The sequence below is a fragment of the Lemur catta genome, chromosome 15, assembly GCF_020740605.2.
Source record: "Lemur catta isolate mLemCat1 chromosome 15, mLemCat1.pri, whole genome shotgun sequence".
NCBI classification, from domain to species: domain Eukaryota; kingdom Metazoa; phylum Chordata; class Mammalia; order Primates; family Lemuridae; genus Lemur; species Lemur catta.
The window spans coordinates 26772958-26794626 of NC_059142.1; the positions used below are offsets into that span (position 1 = coordinate 26772958).

Genomic DNA, 21669 nt, shown 5'->3' on the forward strand with positions numbered 1-21669 from the left:
CTTAAACTGAGGAATATATTTTAAGAACATGTTTGTTGTGGCTTTGTTCTGATTAAAGTGGAATTAGGCATAAAATATTTCTAGAAGAATACACAGAACAATGGTATCACTGATTGTTTTCAAGGATGAGAACCAAGTGGCATGGTCACAGGAGTGGGAGAGATTTTTCTCTATAGACCGTTTTATACTTTTTCAATTTGGGGCCATATGACAGTATCGCTTATTCAAATTAAATAAAAAGGAAGAAAGGTGGGTGAGAAGGATGTAATATCCTGAGAGAAAAAAATAAAGAGTGTTCACTACAAAAAATTCAGAAAATACAAAAGAGTACAAAAAAAAAAACCCTAAATTATCTGTAATTCCATCACACAAAGAATGTACTATTAACCATTTTGATGTATTTCATCTCATATTTCTTGTATACAAATGTACATAAGGCTATCTCTACAGTGTGACCCAATATTAAAATAATGAGAACAAAGCAAATTTTTCCCAGGCATTGAGGATTACTAACAATCTAACCACAAGAAACATTTTCTTTCTTTTTCTTACTCACCGCTATACTAACAAGGATAAATAAACATATTTATAAAACTAGATTCACTTTTGTTTACTCTGCCTACTTTATCAAAAAATCATATCAGGAAAATCTTCTCATATCTCTATTTTTTTATTGCTGCTCAGATATGCACATTGAATTAAAACAGAGCTGTAAGAAAGAATGAGGTATCCTCAGGGGACTATGAGGTATCCTCGGGGGACTATGAGGTAATTTTTAAAGGGTTCAAGTTGGAGAGATCTAGGTCAGACTACTGAGTGTCTTGAATGTAAGCTTAAGAAGTATGGACTTTATCTCATGAGCAAAGGGAGCAATAGGAGATTTTGGAGCAGAGAAAGGATGTAATAAATAACACTCTTATGCTCATTTCTAAACATTTTCTTAGTGTGCATTTTTAGAAATGGCATTATGGAATCAGAAACTATGAAGTATTTTTAAGCTTCTTGAAAACATACAACCAACTTATTCTCCAGAAAGTATACACCATTTTGCTTACCTTTTTCTCACATCCTTATTATCAACACTAACGTTATCTTTCATTGTCGTTATCTTTTTAAAAGGTGAAAAATAGATTCTTGTTTTGATTTGTATTTTTTAGAGTTTCTAGCAAGGTTTAAAATAATATAAATATTCTAACAAGGTTTAACAATAATTTGTATTTCATCTTTTATGTTATCTACTAATGTTCTTTTCCATTCTATTATTAAAAATAAAAAATTTCATTACATGCATTAATAAAAAAATAAGATGTTAGGCCAGGCACAGTGGCTCACACCTATAATCCTAAAGCTGCGTTTTCAGCCATGTCAAGGAAAGCTACCTGTTGGTCCTCCAAAGTATTCGAAATGAAAATTAGGAGGAAAGGGTTCACCTAACTATATTTAGTTCACTTTCTATATTATTTTTACTTACTTTGTGTAATGTCTACTATTCTTTTTACCCTTCATATTGTGTCCTCTTCCCCATACCTCAATGCTACCTTTTGTTTTTGTTTCTAGTGTAATCAAAGTAGCAATAGACCATGAGTTAGAAAACTTGGGTTCTGGTTCCTCCCTTCTTGCTGATTACTTGTCTGATTGGGCAAACTTCAGGGCCCATTTTTTTCACGTTACTAGGTTATCAAAATAATAGCTGAAACCCAAGCCTTTTAAAATTCCTTCCAACTCACTGACTATACCATCTCTGAAGTTCCTTCCAGCTCTAAAATTCTGTGATTTCAGGATTCAGTTAGGTGCAGATGTGCCAATTACCTTTCATACTGAATGTGATACTAATTTTAATAATATGACATTCACTATCTCTTCACTCCAAGAATCTTCTGTACAATTCTGAAAGCTTATCTTTGTACAAAATGATCATTACAGTGCCTTGAGAATCTATGACTGTGAACTGTTAATTCTCATTTTAACAAAATATAGATATTCTATATCTAAAATAATTTTTTTAGGATTGTCATTTCTGGTTCTAGTTAAAATTATTTCTTAATTGAAACAAAAATTAACTTTTAACAGATAAATGCATACTTTTCCAGAATAAGGGCACTTCAGTAAAAGGAATAGTGAACAAAAAACACATGTGCCTTTGGATCAAGCCAAAAAATCAGAAAGTTTACACTTTAAGGGCACTTAGAATGACACCCCTGTGAATGCTGATAGCAAAACCAGAAAAGCTCATCCATTTTAGCAGTGCAACACAATCCCGAGAGGAGTCTGTCAATTGAAGCGTTATCGCACTTTAAACTCTTTCACTCAAACTAAAAGTTATCTATTTATCATTTCGTTTTGGTAATTCAGCCGTAGTTAAACATAGACACCTATGGTGACTTTGTAATTGGCCCTCATTACAATACCTAATTACTAAGAGGGCTTGGGAACAAGAAAAAGAATGTTCATGTATGCCCATGAGGGTAAGCATTCTGAGGCAGAATTAGATCAAGGCAAACCACAAGCAGGTATCTTCAATTATTTATACCACTAATATTTAAAAAAAATTACTTGTTCACTTTAAGACAAACCAAAAGCCAATGAAAAATTCTGAATATTGAAGTCTACTGAATTACTTTTTTTTGAGACCAGTCTCACTTTGTTGCTCACGCCGTTGTACGGTGCCATGACCATAGCTCACTGCAGCCTGGAACTCCTGGGCTCTAGCGAGCTTCCTGCCTCAGCCTCCCCAGTAGCTAGGACTACAAGGGCATGCCACCGCTTTTGCCTAATTTTTTTTTTTTTTTTATTCGAGACTAGGTCTCACTATGTTACCCAGGCTGGTCTAGAACTCCTGGCCTCAAGCAATCCTCACACCTCAGCCTCCCAAAGTGCTGGGATTACTGGCGAGCCACTGCACCTGGACTTTTTATTTTTACATGACTCAAACTTATGAGAGTAAAGATCAATTATAATATATAACCAGCACTGTAGGATTCTAGAAGCTTACGTAAAATTAGACTACTTGTCTTCGATACACAATCTTAAACTTTATAACTGCTTTTTACCAATGTCTGTATTTTTATAAATACATTATAATTTTCCTAATAATAAGAAAAAGAGAAAAATATAATGATAATGACAATGCCAGCAAGTCTTCTTGCATAGGTTATGCAGACAAAAAATAAATTTCAAGCATTTGAGGCATTCAGTAGATCAGTTAGCCACTATGGAGAAAGGTCTACTTAAGTATGAAATTTGTGAAGTTTTACCATGATGAGCTTTTTATTTCATTATTTTTTGAGCATCTGACATTTTAATATTTTCATCTCTCCTTGAAGAGAAGCTTTTTTATCTATAGAGTGAAGGAAGGGATTTCACAAATTTCTCAGTTAGTTATAACTTATATAGAAATAAATATGACTGTTGATTCAACAGTGATTTTAATTCAATAATTCTGTTATTTTCTTCCTGGCTCTGAATAAGTCACTCATGTTTTTACACTGGAGCCCCTTACTACTTATACTTTACAATCTTGTATTTTAGTATTTATTAAATTATCTTTTAAATATCCCTAAATAAAGCCTGAATTAATTCTCATCTAATTAAAAAAAAGCACTGAGGAATAAAAGCATAATCCAAAATAATGTATTCACATTACATGGTAGGAGGTGATACATCGTGAATGAAACTCTAGGGGCTGTGGCTCATAGTTTCTGTGTGTATGTGTGTGACATCAACTCTGTTTGATAAAATACTAGTGAAAGACAAAATAACCTTAAAATATATCAAAACAGCACTGGTCGTTTCATATACTATCAATTTATGATTCACTGAGTTCTAGGTATAATTTCATATTACAACTCTAATTTTAGACTAAATTAGTAATCATACCAGAACACGGACTCCCAAATACTGCCCCAAAAATTATTTAAGTCTTTAGTAAGAAAGACTTTTCTATTTCCACCTAGCCAAAATTCATATTATTCTAAGTTCTCTAAAAATTTCAAAACCATCAATATTTTTTAATAATTTAGTATAATTTTTAAAAGAGAAGTTTATACTGATTAGAATTATGAGACAGGAAAATTATATTTCTAATTCAACTTAAACACATTTCAAAATTTGCTCAAAGAGCCTAAATAAACTATTTTCTTTTGAAGTTTTTAAATATGTGAAGTATATCAATTAGATCTTATTAGACTAAATCATTTAAACACTTTTATCTCCTCATATGACATCATCCACATTTGACTATTTGTGGTAGCAAGATTTAAAAAGAGAAAGTAAGAAGACATCTGACCTACAGTGGAAATTAATTTCAAGGAATTAAAAATCTCCAAGCTTTAAGACCAAAACTCATAATTTTAAACTTGACTAAATATTTTCTTATGGTAAAATTATTTACAAAAAATATCAATACTAGCAATTAATTTGATTTCCCTAAGTTATTTGATTATCACTGGAAATGTACATATGAAAATATGAGTAACTTCAATATTTTCACCCTTAATTTTTCTCTAAAACAAATAACTCTACTCACATTTTTTCCATCCAGCAATTCCATGCACTTTTCATTTCTGTTGAAGTTACCGATGACTTCAGGATGGACACAAGTATGATCCCTGCTGGAAAGAATAGTCATTGGGACCCCTGAGTATGCTGTCCTCCGGAGCTCTCTAGTAATCTGAGCAATCTGCTTGTGTGTGCGTGTCCCAAAATATATTTTAGGTATCTTGGATTTCCCCTCATGATTCTTCTTAACAGTAGTTGAAGATTCTTGACTGTTTCCTTGTTTACTAGAACAGCACCTAGAACAGTGGCCAGGAGGGGGCTGTAACAAATGAAAGAAAAGATAACTAATATCTACCCTCCTGTAAAAAAACTGTCATCAAACTTCTCTTGGAATTAGAATCTATAAGTAATGAATCACAGTGGTCAGAGAGAAATCTCAAGATATTATAGCATCTACAACTTGCCATTAAACTACACACTCCATTTCAAATTGGTCTTCTTTCTCTATTTTAAAAGTTACAAATGATGTTTCCACATTTACATTCTGACCTAACACTCTAACTTTCCAATTCCAAATGTTTAAGAACATTTTAACTCTCTTCTTTTATAAATTATAAAAATGATAAGACAAAGTAAAGGACAATTTTAATTTTTGCTTAGGCTTCAAGTGAACTTGTGACATTATACTTTAGAGTTGATACTTTCATTCACAGCATAGCTCATTCAAATATTCCATAATATGCCAATGTTGTTATAAAGAATTTAAATATAGTTTACAAAAAGAATAGAATTATCAAGTTGAATCTAAAGTATCACTAAAAAATAAAAAAGACAAGAAAGTTCTTCACTAGCAAATGTATGAAAATACATAAAATTACTAATATTTAATAGTGAGCAGGCTGCTTATGTGGAAGAAGTATATGTGAAATTCAATTACCTGTCATGAAATGCAAACCCATCAGTAAAATTATCCAGAATAGCTTTTCCTGGACAATTTCACTCATTATTCAGATTTATAATTGAAATAGTTACATAAATGTCTCCTCAAACAAACCATATAGAATATCAGGAATATATTCTAATATTTACCTGATTTTTCTCGTTTCCAAATTCTCGAATACTAAAAAAAGTTTAATAGCATATATTAGAACTCACAGGCTCTTAACTACTCCTTTTTAAGCCTCAATTACCACACCAAATGAGACAGAAAGAAGCCTCATTTTAGGGAAATACTATAAAATAGTTAATTTATAGAAGTAGTCACTGATGGGAAAAAAGGTAAACAGCACAGTAACTTAAAAGATGGTATAATGGAGAGCTTTAGTTTAATAGAACAAATACTCTACTTGACTGGAGTTTTTTTTAAATTCTAATCAGTAAGATTAGCCTTCATAAACAAATGCTAAGTCATAGCATGTTACACCACAATACTGGGGATCAAGCTGTCTTTTAGCCTCAACGCAGTGGAAAAGCAAGTTCGAATTACTCCCAGTCTCGCTCAACCTTGTCCGCCATTAAATATTACAATACATGATAGAATGGATGTAAATGTGACCCTTCTGGGGCTGTCACTCACTGGGATAAAAGGTTCACTGATGTGCCAAATAAACAGTCAGTCAAAGCAGATAAAGTTACAGCCATGCTGGAATTGTTACATTCTCCTATCAGGTTGCCAGTAACAGCAGATTTCATTACAGAGTGCTGCCACATTAAATAGCCAGTTCCAAATATCCTGCCTTCTATATTGAATAATTACTTATTCACCAAAAGGATAAAAAGAAGAATTATGAATGGGGCTCTTGTCAACAGTGAGGCAGGACACAGCTGACATGTGGGTTATGTTACATAATGTTGCAATATCCAACAATTTATGGTCATATAGAAAATGGAATGCAAATTATATCATATTTGTGATTTAATTCTTTTTTTGGTCTTTGCAATGATGCATTAATTAATTAACATACTGAAAGAAACAAGATAACTCTAGATAACAGAATTAGTTTACTTTTTCATATCTTCAATGTTTTCACTCAATTGTACTGTTTTTCTTCCTTATGATAGTTAAATTCTCTTGAATATTAGAATACTATGGCCCAATGCATTGTTATACATACATTATATCCAAGCATACAAGTAATCCAATAAAGTGGTCTTTTCTCAAGGCTTGGAAACTTACTTTTTGATGTAACACTTTTTCAACATCAATTCTACTTAAAAGTTTACCACCTACTTCTTTTAACTCCACCTTTTCTTCTGACCAAAAAATTCAAACCATACAAAATAAATCCACTGCCCCCTCACAAATAACTTCACCTTTAAGGGATGATATTGTACAGTTTTATAACTAGACATTTTGTATACAAACTTGTTAATTTTAAAAAGGATGAACTGAGCACTAATAATTTAAATGAATGTTCTGCTTATCTTAAAAATGTCATGCTAGTAGTTGTACTAACAAAAGCAAAAGATCAAGAACTAGTTTCAGAAAACTTTTCTCACTAGAGCAGCTTTATTTAGATACCTTAAATTTTATTTTTACTCCATAATTCAGAATATTAAAAACCACAGCTAATTTTATATTAAACATGTTCTTATTTGTTTTCCAAGTTTTAAAGTGATCTGAACTAATTATACCATCTGTAAATTTGAGGTAGACTTCTCAAGACGGTTATCAATGGGTGCTTAGGCAAGCAGATGGAATAAAGATAATAAGATGGAAATACAGAAAGTTGATTCTTTTCCCTCTGCATTATTAAAGAGGAATTATTTCTTTAGAAGTGATCTATTATGTTTCCATTTAAAGGATTCGGTACAATCATATTTGAAGACAGAAAAACTGAGTGTGGCAGCATAACAGAAGTTTCAAAAAGACATTTATTTAATAACAAAAGAGAATTACTTGTACTAAAATCGACAAATTTCAATGCTGTGAGATCCTGCCTGATACAACTGGAAAAAAAGAAAGAAAAATGCTGTAAGAAAACTAGACAAAGGATTGTGGTAACAGTAATGACAGGAGGTCAGAGTATCCTCCAATCCAATTAATAGGCTAACACTTTATGGCCTCTCTCTGAAATCTTTTGACCCAGGGGTCTTGAAACAATTAGATGAGTAAAATTAATAATTTTATATCTCTTATTAAGTTTTTCTCCTGCTAACAGATGATTATGTTTATCTTTCATAAGGATGCTTTCCTTTATCTTTTGCTCTTTAAATTTACAGAGATTGCATAAGGAAACTGGAAAATAAATTTAAAAGTATTCACTCACATCCAATATATGTGAAGGTCAATAAACAAAACATGGGGTGGGAGAGGGATGAAGGTTAAAAACTTGCATATTGGGTACAATGTATACTATTCTGGTGACAGGCAAACTAAAAGCCTTGACTTCAGCATTATACAATTCATCCATGTAACAAGAACACTTGTACCCCCTAATATTTTGAAATAAAAGTCATTTTTTAAAAATGGGCTCCCAAAAACCTGTAAACTCTAAGAATTGTGAGTTGCTACGTTCAGTGGCAAAATCAAACTCTTTAAGAGATGGCTTCTTCTCCACAGCTAGAAACTGTCCACAGTCCTTTTACTTCAACAAAAGGCAAGAAAACCCAACCCAAGTAACAGCGAAAATATATCATCATTTAAAGAGAAACACAAGAGATATACAATGGATGTGACAGCTGTAATATTTCCATATGTTTAAAAATTCATTTCAAATCTACAATAACCAAAACTGTTCTTAGAAGATCAGCAACCAAAGAGTTTTAGAAAATTTTCCTTGTGTTTAATAAATTCTATCTATTCCCTCTCTTGTCCTATTATATAGAGACATACTTAAATTCTTTGGAACGATGAAGGATTAGAAGATTTGATCTTGAAAGAAAAGCTAACTGCCAAGTCCTTGCCACTATTTCTTAACAAAGCTATAATTAGAAGTTGAAATAGTAATATACTACAATGTCAACTTCTAAAGTTTCATTACCAACTCCAAACTTTCCCCACAAAAAAACCCTATGCCTAAATACTTGAAAAATAAAATGAGTATGGTGATTAAATACTTTAAGAAATGAAAAATGATATAGGAATAGTTAGAAACTAATTTTATTGCCAGAGAATAAAGTTATTTTGCAAGCCATCAATTAGGGGAGCTTCTAAGAGGCTATAAATTGAATTCTAAAAGCAGGCATGAAAGAGTATAGTTAATATGAAAAATAAGTGTAGATAAAGAAGTAGAGAGGAAGAGACTGAATAGAAGCTATCTGAATGAAATAAAGGGAAAACTAGGTCAATGAAACAGTAACCTGTATTTTTCTGTAACTTTCCACATGTGCATGTATTGTCTTCCCAACCACACTTCAAATTCCTTGAAGATAGAAAACTGTCTTACATTTCTTTATATAACTGATTCACTGAGCATGATGTTTTGCACGTAACTGTAACTTAAAGTTTTTTTAAATTGATGGGCTTTGACTAAATGTTCCTGAACCAACTACTGCACCCATGCATCAAATTTTTTTAATCTGACATGTTTAAATGATGTCCTAATTTGAAGTGCTGCACATATCAAAAAGTTATTTAAAAATCAAAAGATTAGCTTTTAAAAGAAAAAATATACAACAATTTGTTATTTTTCAAAGCCAAAAAGAAAAAAATCATCTTAAGCTAGTATTTGAGCCACTTTAGTTGTCAGTGCCAAACACATATCGTGATATGTTCATTATTAATAATAACTACCCATTTATTAAGGCTATACCTATGCTAAGCACTTTTCATGTACTATCTCATTTCATTATTCATTCTCTCAAGAAACATTAGAATCCTTGATACATCAAGCCAAGTAGAAGACAATAACAAGGGTTGCCTCATCTTACTGACAAAGAGCGCTTCACTCTTTAATTGTTCTAACAAAGCATAGTTCCTGGAGTTTATCAATACCAGTTTCACTCATAAATTAAGGAATTGCTTAAAGTTAGTCCTAAGTCCGTTATTTTCTGAATGCAATTACAAAATATTCCTAAAGGTAGACTATAAACTTTACTTCATAAAAATTATTTTTAATTACTAGCTGACATTTAAATCAAATATTTTCTAACAGGACCCATGTTATATCCCACAAGGGGAAAAAAACAAAAAATTTCAACTAAGAGACTTCTAGAGTAAGAGTCAGGAAACTTTTTTTATAAGGACCAGAGAGTAAACAGGCTTTACAGGCTACATGGTCTCTGTTACTAAACAGAAAAATATCTTTTATGATCCAAATGTAGGGAAGGATTTCTCAAAACAATAAACTGAAAGCACAAATGACTGAAAAACACAGCTTCATTAACATGTAAAACTTCTATTTAAAAAGACATCTACTTTTAAAAAAAAGAAAAAAAGGTAAAAAGGCAGCACAGACTATGAGAAGGTATCTACAATGCATAAAACCAACTCAGGGCCGGGCGCAGTGGCTCATGCCTATATTCCCAGGAGGCCGAGGCAGGAGGATCACTTGAGCTCAGGAGTTCAAGACCAGCCTGAGCAAGAGCAAGACCCCATCTCTACTAAAAAGAGAAAAAAATCAGCCAGGCGTTGTGGTGCATGCCTGTAGTTTCAGCTAGCCAGGAGGCTGAGTCAGGAGGATCACGTGAGCCCATGAGTTTGAGGTCGCTGTGAACTCGGCTGATACCACTGCACCCTAGCCTGTGTAACAGACTAAGACTCTGTCTTAAAAACACACACAACGCACAAACAAACCAACTGAGGATCAGGATCTATAATATATAAAGAATTCCAATAAATCTATTTCTAAAAAACAACCCCCCATAAAAAGCTAAGAACAGGCAAAACAGGCAAATCACAGAAAAGCTTAAAACCTAATAAACATCTGAAAAGATGTGCAACCTAATGTTCAACTTTATCAGTAATTAGGAAAATGCAAATTAAAACCACAATTAGATTCCATTTTATATACACCATATTGGGTATTAGAGAGGATATGACACAACTGTCATGCATTGCTGATTCAAATATAAATTAGCGCACCCACTTTGGAGAGCAAATTGGTGATCCAGTGAAATCAAAAATACATACACCATTTGACTCAGCATGACACTGTTAGGTGTACAGTGCTAGAGAAACTCTGGCACATTAAGAGAGATACAAGAGGAATATTAATCACAGCATTGTTTTGTGAGGAAAACAAGTTACATGCATCAACAGAATGGATAAATAAATTGCAGGGCTTTATCCAATTAATGGAATAATATATATATATATACCATGAAAAATATGAACCAGAGTTGCATGTATTGACATAAATATGAAAAAAAATGTTGAGCAAGCTGAGCATGACTTAAATAAAATTTTATTCCCCCCATAAAATTCCAAATAAATTGATGATAGAAATAAAAACATAAGAAGTTTAGGTTGAATATGAGGAATTGCCACTATGGTAGATAATCCTTAGAGCTAAAAATTATGGTGAACAATATACCTGAAAAATGCTAGAAGTGCTGCAAAAGAAACACAACACAGCAAATATACTCTATTCTGGTTTCTCCTCAGTTATTTAATGCCTATCAGAACAGCTTTCATCATAACCCCTACTTACCAAAAGTCTTCAACCTAATTTATTAAGAAATGGATTATTAAATTAGGGCCCATGGACTATTACTGAGGGTTTGAGATCACCCAGAAACTACAGACACAATTTTGTCTGCATTTCTGGAAGGTGAATCTATAACTTTCATCGGGTGCTCAAAGGGGATTATGATTGATTTGAGTAAGGACTGTATTCCAGAATTTATGTCTGATTTTATAATGGAAATCAAGTGGAAACAGCATTTTATTTACAACGAACTTGGTCAGATATATTTATTCTGTAAAGGAATAAACAAGTTGATAGTCAAAAGAAGATAATTTTATGAAGCCTTTTCCAGTGCTTGTAAACTCATCTCTATTTTAATGTTTGTTAATCACCTAAAATTAACATAAGGCTAAAATACTTAGATAGTTCACTAACATTTTTCTAACTCCATTTTACAGATAAAGTAAATCTAAAAGAGTTCTTCAAGTTGCTACAAAATACACGATAAATCTGCGGAGAAGTTAAAATTCATAATCTTAAAATCAAGATTTAACAGGATCATTTTCATCTACCATTTAACTAAGCAAAAGAGCAAAATATTGCCCCCTTTTTATTTCAAAAAGTCATGTACATAAAATGCTAGTGGTAAAAGGACAATGAACACAGAATTATACTACAATTTTTGAGACAAAAAAAGAGGACTTATTGTTAATCTTTATCATCTATTTGTTGTCCACGCCATCTAAACAGGTACTGAATGCCTGTTGTGCAAAATCTCACATAAGCACACACTCTAGTAAGATAGCAAAAGTGACAGAACTATACCTTTTCAACTATTCTTTTTTTAAAAATTCAAACAGTAGTAGTATCCTACTGCCAGTTTCATGATTAAACTGCACAAAGCAGCTGTTTATCCACTCACAGCAACCAGCAGGTGAACCTGATTCAATATTTATCACAGGCTTTCACAGATCACTGCTAACCAAGCAAACGTTTTAATTAAGCTGGAACTTGCTTCAAAGAGCTCATTCAAGATGTCAATCAGCAGGTAAGGGATCAGATACAGTGTCAGGTGAGAGTGTGTAATACAAATCCACAACTTTCTTCATCCCATCGCTGTAAATTAGCCTGCTCGAAAGTTCAGACTCTGATTGTAACAGACTGCCAGTCTCCTGGAATGTGTAACTGAAGTCACTCAAATTCTATTGTGAAGGTTGTAAGCAATATGTTAAACTGCAATGGGCTAGCACATTAAGACAGATCCTTTTCACGGTTGTTTTTTGATACCATAAGTGTTTGTTACCCTACTCTCCACTTACTGTTTACTTTCTTGCCTAGTGTAAATGGGAATTCCTTAACACAGTGGCCTCAGTTTCTGAAAAGTCTTTGTTTCAGTAGAATTAATAAGAATTCTCATTTTAAGAACAAGCATATCATAAAGATGACCAACCTGCTATAAAGCAAAAATTCTCCTGATATAATACCACTTTACACAGATGTGATTATAACAATGAGTCTCAAAGTAGTGATGAGTCACACAGACCAACTTAATGAGAAATACCCTGGGTGTTTATAATTAAAAAAAAAAAAAAGGAATAGGGAAAAAAGACTCAAGGGAGAAAACTGAGGGGTAAAGAAAAGCTCTTCCTTACAAAAGAATGCCAGCTAAAAATTTGTAAATGGAATGATAGAATTATAAAAATCATTTTGCAGAGCTCATATAATAACTGATTCAGGCAAGCTACATAAATGGATGCTAACGTCATAGGGTGAGAAGTTGTTAGGGAGCAGGATATTTACATAGTCTCAAAGTATCTCCCCCACAGATTACTCATTAATTACAAAAGGAAAATGTGCCTTTACAATGAAGAGATCTGGTGGTCACCACTTTAACCAAGTAGTCAAATTTAGCATCAACAGCAGGGAGACAAAGTGACATCATGTGCTTCCTGATGTGATATGCCCATCTTCAATAAAACTACCTGATTATTAAATCCAAAAAATCAACATATGAATCAAAAAGAATCTAGGAAAAGAGAAACTGGTAAAAAGACATATGTATTATTTAGTTGGTGAAATTAATCCAATGTACACTTAGGACACATGCACTTGCGTGTTATATTTCAAAGAGGCATTTTAAAAATCCTATCCCTGGGATTACAGGTAATTTTTAATTTCTTCTTTATGGTATTTTGTCATTTAAATTTTCTTCAGCGAAACTTTTAAAATGAGAAAACAAAGCTATCCTATCATGACATCTTCCACATATTAACCAAAATGCTATAAACAAAACGTATATGAAATAAAGATTTTTGCTTCCTTCACAGGCAAAGAAAATTAAATAAGTTATTATCAACATATAAGCCTCTACAGCAGTACTACCCAATAAAATTTTCTATGATGACGGAATGTTTAATATCTGCACTATTCTTGCCATTAGACATATGGGGCTACTAAGCACTTGAAAGTTGATTAGTGCAACTAACTGAATTTTAATTTTAATCAACTGAAATGAATGGCCACATGTAGCTAGTAGCTACCCTATCAGACAGCATAGATTTAAAGTATTATCAGAGATTCTAGATCCTATAGCGTTTGCAATGGTTACACACGTGCATGCATGTATGTGTGTGTGAACTTCTCTTTGTAAATTCAAGTTAGAGAGGAAAAAGTAAAAGTACACTGTAAAAATTATGTGCCCATATGTAAAACAGGTTCTTCAGGGTTGCAGCTCATGAAAACTGGGTCTACAACTTCTGTTGATTAGTAATTTGTTTTTCTAATCTTTGTCTGAATTCCAATCAAAATCCGGTCAAGATTTTTTTTTGGTACTCTAAAAAATGTTTCTAAATTTAGTCTGGAAAATAAACTAGTGAGAATAACTGAAAACTTTTCACAAAAAGAAGATGGCCAAGAAGGGTATATATTCCTTTAGATGTAAAAATTTAGAATATATGATAAAGATGCTGTACTAAGCACCTCTTTACACGTATGTCACAGCTGTTCAACGGCTGTACCTAATGTCCACATTAATAACACATGACCACACCCACTAATACTCTCAGGCATAGCAAGACCAATTAGATTCACTTTCCTAGGAATTTGTATTTGGAGCATTTAGACTGAGTTAGTTAATTACAGGAAACAGACCAGAACGTTTTAGAGACTTTAAGGCTTCCATTTTGAGATGTCATGGTAAGATCACACAAAAGAGGGTAAGTATCTAGAAAAACCAGTCTACAAAAAATAATTAGAACTTTGCAGAGGGACAGAGAGATGTCACACTACAGGCCCCAAAAAGAAAAGAGAAACTGCCTGAAAACTTTTGAGTTCCAGTAAGGGCAGCTGTATCTCCTGTTTCATCTTTCTTTGGGTGGGTTTCTATTTCTTAAAAAGGAAACTACTCCTGATTAAATCAAGTGGAATTTCAAATCTCTGGGGGAAATTATTCAATTAATATTTAGGTAAATAACTATTTGGGGAAAAAAATTTGTTAGATCCTAATCCCCCCCCCAACTCCCACCTTACATCAAAGTAGTGTACAGATGCATTAAAGATTGATATATAAAAACTGAAACTATAAGACTTCCAGTCCGATATGGTAGATTGGGTACACACATTTTCCCTCCCTCCCACTTAAAACACTATAAAAATAAACTTAGTTTGTAGCTGAGGTCACAAACCATATCTAGTTCACAATCATGTTTTGAATGGCTTATAAAAGACTTTATAAATTTGAAACACTTGAAAATTATGATATTAAAATCCATAGTTTTGGCTTTTTCTAGAAAAACTGGATGATTGGCAACATTGGACCTATATTCTTATAGGGCAGCCATCAGTTAACATTGAGTAGATTGCCATCTTTGTATGAGATATATATACTGTTAAGATATCACAGTCCCTATGCATTAAACCCATGTAACAAAATTTCACCTGTACCCCCTAAGTTTGTACCAAAAAAAACGGTATCACAGTCTCTATAACTTAAAGAATGTAATCACATACGTTTATACCTAGACTTCTTCATTTACTCATGCTACCTATCTGGTGCTCATTTAAGTTGCCAACCCCAGTATAGAAGTGCAAAATGGAATGTCTTAACAACAAAGAGTAAGGAGGAGGGGTTCATAAATAAATTTCAGAGTGCAACAAATTTATGGAAATTTGGGAGCAGATAACTGACAAAGGTGGAAAAAATGAAGCATAGAATTCATGACAAGTATCCCAAAGGGGAGTTGGGAGCTATCTGCCCACTGGAATCTTACTAAGTTAACAGGTCCAACAGAAGAAGGAAGGAAAGTGATAAACAAGTAGGACTAAAATCAAGTGGATAATAACATATGCAAAACAGGTCAATTGACCTGATCAGCATCTATTCTATTCCACAACTTGGAACAGAAAGCAGGCAGTTAGTTAGCAGACACCAGATTGGAGGGGCTGGGAGGTAGGAATTAAATATTTCAGGAAGCTAAACCTTCTACGGTAGATTCAAGCTTAAATGTTTCCTGAGCAAAGTTCTCATTCAAATTTCTGAAGGGCCCACCATCTCATAGCCAGTTCTCTGCCCAATCAAATTAAGGCTTTTGCCCTCACCATGCCCCATAGCTAGTTACAGAACACTCAACATTGTGTAACATTCAGTTTACACAAAAGCTGAAAAGGCCTATAGCAGCTACTCAATCCTTCTGGCCTTAAATGTGAACTGACAATTAAGGATTAATATATGCAAAAACCAACGGTATAAAAGAGAACAACTGAAAATTCACTCTGGAGGAAACTCATATAATTTAGGAGTCATTTTAAAAAATAAGTAAGCTCTCACTGCTACATTCTGGAAAATAGTACATCCTTTGAAAAAGGAACCATTATTGTACAAGAAAGAGCTCTTTAAGGCTAAAAATCTGACTGCTGAAAACAATGGAGGGGCTGGAATTATCAAAAAAGTAAGAAAAGAGAATTTCTTTAAGTTGAATAAGTCTCTTGAGTATTCAGTAAACCCACTAAGTAACTAATATAGTGAATGAAAAAGACTCTCACTTAAATATCCAGTCATAGGGGATTATAAACATAAATTATAGGCCGGGCGCGGTGGCTCACGCCTGTAATCCTAGCTCTGGGAGGCCGAGGCGGGTGGATCGCTCGAGGTCAGGAGTTCGAGACCAGCCTGAGCAAGAGCGAGACCCAGTCTCTACTACAAAAAAGAGAAAGAAATTATCTGGCCAACTAAAAATATATATACAAAAAAATTAGCCGGGCATGGTGGCTCATGCCTGTAGTCCCAGCTACTCGGGAGGCTGAGGCAGTAGGATCGCTTAAGCCCAGGAGTCTGAGGTTGCTGTGAGCCAGGCTGATGCCACGGCACTCACTCCAGCCCAGGCAACAGAGAGAGACTCTGTCTCAAAAAATAAAAAAATAAACATAAATTATAGAACAGCCATTTGACAGAATGCAATGCAGTCATTAAAAATGATGTAGAAGAATATTAAATGACATGAAAATATACTATTGATCATTATTATAAAGAGAGGCAGCTGGATGTTGTCTTCTGAGAGATGCAAAAGTAAGCATATCTATGTGTTATTCCTGAAAACAACAACAAAAAAATCAAACCTTAATCTAATTCAACTTCTAGATCTAACTACCTTTACTGGAGACATGGGAACAGAGGACTTTCTTAAAGGACACCATGAAGAAACAACCAAATCTTGGAATATGGCAAATTCTGCAGATTTTCAACAAATAAATGGCATCTTTCTTAAGAGAAAAATCATGCATGTACTTTGTTCAGATTATGATTTTTTAAAAGCCAACTCTAAAATGCATTTTTGAAACAAAGACAACTGTACATAGTTTGGGTATTAGACCAAATTACTGTTAATTTTTTTTAGCTATGATAATGCTCTGCTTAAAATGTCACTGCTATGTTTTTAACAGTTTTATCTATTAGAAATATATACTAAATTATAGCCATGCACATTGGCTTATGCCTGTAATCTAGCACTTTGGGAGGCTGAGGTCGGAGGACTGCTTGAGCCCAGGAGCTCAAGACCAACCTGAGCAACAGCGAGACCCTCATCTCTACACAAAAAATAGAAAAATTAGCCTGGCACGGTGCATGAGCCTATAGTCCCAGCTACTTGGGAGGCTGAGGCAGGAGGATAGCTTGAGCCCAGGAGTTTGAGGTTGCAGAGAGCTATGATCATGTCACTGCACTCTAGCCTGGGCAACGGAGAAAGACTCTGACTCAAAAAAAATAAAAATAAAATAAAGAAAAGAAGTATATACTAAATTGTTTATATTTATGGGTGAATAAATATGATGTCTGTTATGTGCTTTAAGATATTGCAGTCTCTCACCCTTTCCCCTTTCCTCCACCCATGCCCTACCCAAAAAAGAAAAAAAACAGCAAGAGAAAATAACAAGTAGAGGAAGTAAAATGGAAAAATACTGGTAATTATTGAAGCTGAGTGATGGACACAAAAGGGTTCATTATACTGTCCTCCCTCTGCCTTTGCATATGAAATTGCCTTAATCAAAGTTTCTAAAAATAAGGGAAGCCTACAAATTCTTTTTTATAAAGCAAGAATAGTGATCCTAACCCAGACGAAAACTTTCTCTCACCAAAAATAGCAAGAGAGCAAATCTCACCAATAAATACTGAAACAATAAATTATAAATGTACAGCAAACAGGATTCTTGCACACATGCATACACAAACTAAAAAGCCAAGAACAAAAGGATAATTCATTTATTAGGATATCTATTAATATAATTTAACATAATAAAAAATCAAAAGTAAAAAATCATATTCACCTCCAGTTTAATATTCATCTTGATGAAAACATTGAGTAAAATAGGAATAAAATGATTCTTCCCTATCATGACTAAAAATTATACATTTTACGTATTTTTTTCAAAAGCTAGTTTTACAGTTAATAGGGAAACACTAAAAGCATTTCCATTAAGGTCTCAAACAAGGCAAAGATGATCATACTTCCCGGCATGCCAAGGACAATCTCAGGCACATATCTGTTATATCCATTGTTTCAGCTTAATTACTAATAATGTTCCCCCCATTTCCACTCACAAAAAGTGTCCTGGTTTGGACAATAAATTATACGATAATTCTACCTGTTTCCATTATTACTTAACACTTTTTTCTGGAGATAAATACATAAAATTGCAAAAGAAGTAAAATGATCACTATTTGCGGAAGATACAATTCTGTATTTGAAAAACCTGAGAAAGTTTATTAAAACTAATACAAATAAAATAATTCAGTAATGTGGCTTAGTAAAAAATGGATATATATAGATTAATAATCTTCATATATACAACCACAACTAATCAGAAACTATAATAGAGGAAAAAAAATCCCAATTACATAGAAATAAAAGATAAATTATTTAGGAACCAACCCAAAAATAAATTTAAGAAGTTATTAAGAATATTTTAAATACTACAAAAGGAAATAAAAAAGAATAAGCAAATAGAAATGCATAACATGGTCTTGAATAGGAAGACAACATCATAATGAAGTCAATTCTCCTTCAAATAATCTATCAAAACATATCAAGAATATTTTTTTAAATTAAACAGGCCAATTCCAAAGTACATGTATAAAATTAAACAAGAAAACACAAAATACTTCTTGAATAAAAGAGTAATAAGGAGCACAAAATATCACACAAAATATCAACAAGAAAAAATAATCAAAACAGTGTGGTGGTACTGGCATATAACTAGATACATTAATGGAAAAGAGAATTAAAAAGTCCAGAAATACATCAAGATACATTAAGGAATTCAGAATATCGTAAAAGCATAGAGGCAGCACCTCAAATTAGTAGGGAAAAGAAGATCTAATTAATAAAAGATGCTGGAAAAACTGGGTAGTAATCTAGGCAAAAAAAAATTATGTTCCTATCTCATACTATTTGCCAGAATAAACTCCAGATTTAAGTATAACAAACCATTGAAAAATGTTTAAATCATCTCTGAGCAAGGAAGGCCTTTCTAAGTATGACCAAAACCCAGACACCATAAAAAGACTGATAAATTCAACTACATAAAAATAAAAATCCCTGGATGGTAAAAATCACAATAAAGTCAAAGACCAAAAACAAACTAGTCCAAAAAAAGATTTTTTGCATTGATAACACAAATAACAAAGAGCTAATTTATTATTACAGAGCCCTGTAAATCATTAAGAAAAAGACCAACAACCTAACTGGCAAAAGAAATGATCAGATATTCAGCTGACTTTGATGCAGGAGACGGGATGGCTGAGACACAGGGCATGGTAGACTTTTTTTTTTCTTTTCAGAGATGAGGTCTCGCTCTGTCACCCAGGCTGGAGTGCAGTGGTACAATCTTAGCTCACTGCAGTCTTGAACTCCTGGGCTGAAACTATCCTCCTGCCTCAGCCTCCCCAGTAGCTGGGACTACAAGCACACGCCAACATGCCAGGCTAATTTTTCTTAGTTCTTCCCTATAAAGTCCTCTTTAATTATAAAGGCAAAAAGATAATTGCGAAGTTGTCTTTTTTATCTAGTACACATCACATTAATCAAGTTATCAAAGTGATCATTAGTAATAAGAAAAAAATGCAAGCATTTGCTACCTCATGGGATGCAGTGAGTAGAATACAGCATCACTTCTGTGACATTCCTGCCAAAGATAAATAACCTCAATCTAACTATGAGGAAACCCAAATTAAGAGACACTCTAGAAAGGCTGTAATATTCTGAAGTGTCAAGATCATGAAAGTCAAGGAAAGACAAAGGAAATGTTCCAGAATGAAGAAGTTAGTAAAACGGCAACTAAATGCAAAAGAATGAACTGGATTCTTTTGCTATAAAAGCTTTATTCAGACAACTGCCAAAATCTGAACTGGTTCTGAGTATTAGATGGCAGCAATGAATCAATTTTAATTCCCTGATTCTTATTGTTTATATTGTGATTATACAGAAAACTGTCTTGCTTGTAGGAAATACACTCTAGAGTATATCAGGGTGGTCAACAAATTACTCTCAAATGGTTCAGGAAAAAAAAGATATCTGTATTATACTTCCAATTTACTTATAATTTTGTGTCAAAATTTTCAAAAGCTAAAATAAACAAAAAATAAATCTACTGGGCAGACCATGGGTCAATTAACAAAATAGTTTTCTAAGATAAAGTTATCTTTCCATATCCAGTATCCATGAATGAGAAGCTTCTATATGATAATCGTAGATTCTACTATCACTAAATATGTACACTTATGTCAGTTGGATTGATACACATATTTCTTTCTTCTTTTTCCTTTTCTGTAGAGACAGGGTCTTGCTTTGTTGCCCAGGCTGGTGTCAAACTCCTGGACTCAAGCAATCCTCCTGCCTTAGCCTCCCAAAGTGCTGGGATTACAGGTTTGAGCCACTGTACCCAGCTGTGCTATACATATTTCATTAAGTGTATGTATGTATAAAGAAAACTTGAAGAAATGGCTGAATTTTGTCAACTTTCTCTGAAATATTCACCAGTTCACTCAATATAATAAAGGAGATTTGAAATTGAACATTTTTCTATTTCTACTATAGAGAATACTATGTTTTCTATAAGCTCTCAAAAAAAATCACAATTATTGATTGAAGCTGGAGAAAATTCACTGAAGCAATTACTAACCCATTCTCTCATCCTGCCCATAGGTAAATTTGCAGATAAAGCAAGAGAACCCCACTAACTTCTGGCCTCACTTACTAAGATTAAAATAGCACAGAGTACTAATGTTCTATACCACTGTACGATGATTATTATTAACAATAGTATACAGTTTTAAATAGCTAGGAGGATACTGAATGGTCCCAACACAAAGAAATGATAAATGTTTGAGATGATGTATATACTATTATAATAACCCTGATCTATGTAACTCATGAATATGTACAATTATTATTTGTCAATTAAAAAGTAAAATAAAATTTTTAAAAACAAACCAAAAAAATAGAATAGCATAGAATAAGGGTTGGCAAACTTTGTCTCTAAAGGGCCAGAGAATAAATATTTCAGGTTGAGCCATAAAGTCTCGGTCATACTACTCAATTCCACTGTTGTAGGTGCCTCACACAATATGTAAACAAATATAAAATGTGCTCCAAAAAAACCTTTATTTATAAAAACAGGCAGCAGGCCGGGTGTGGTGGCTCACGTCTGTAATCCTAGCACTCTGGGAGGTCGAGACAGGTGGATCATTTGAGCTCAGGAGTTCAAGACCAGCCTGAGCAAGAGCGAAGACCCTGTCTTTACTAAAAATAGAAAGAAATTAGCTGGACAACTAAAAATATATACATAAAAAAAAATTAGCCGGGCTTGGTGGTGCATGCCTGTAGTCCCAGCTACTCGGGAGGCTGAGGCAGAAGGATTGCTCGAGCCTAGAAGTTTGAGGCTGCTGTGAGCTTGGCTGATGCCACAGTACTCTAGCCAGGGCAACAGAGTGAGACTCAATCTCAAAAAAATAAAAATAAAAAAATAAAAAAGTAAGAATAGGCAGCAGGCTATATTGGGCCGATGGGTCATAGCTTGCCAACTACTGCCACAGAAAAAAAGATTACATCAAAAA

At 33.4% G+C, this 21669-nt stretch overlaps 1 protein-coding gene across 2 annotated transcripts in view; it reads right to left on the reverse strand.

Annotated features, from left to right (window-relative positions):
* BRIP1 (BRCA1 interacting helicase 1) overlaps nucleotides 1-21669 on the reverse strand; it is a 137186-nt gene that overhangs the window by 88828 nt on the left and 26689 nt on the right. For both annotated transcript variants that reach the window (XM_045525599.1, XM_045525600.1), the window contains one exon: nucleotides 4526-4816. In XM_045525599.1, coding sequence (XP_045381555.1) covers nucleotides 4526-4816 — 291 coding nt within the window. The remainder of the gene's footprint in view (nucleotides 1-4525; nucleotides 4817-21669) is intronic.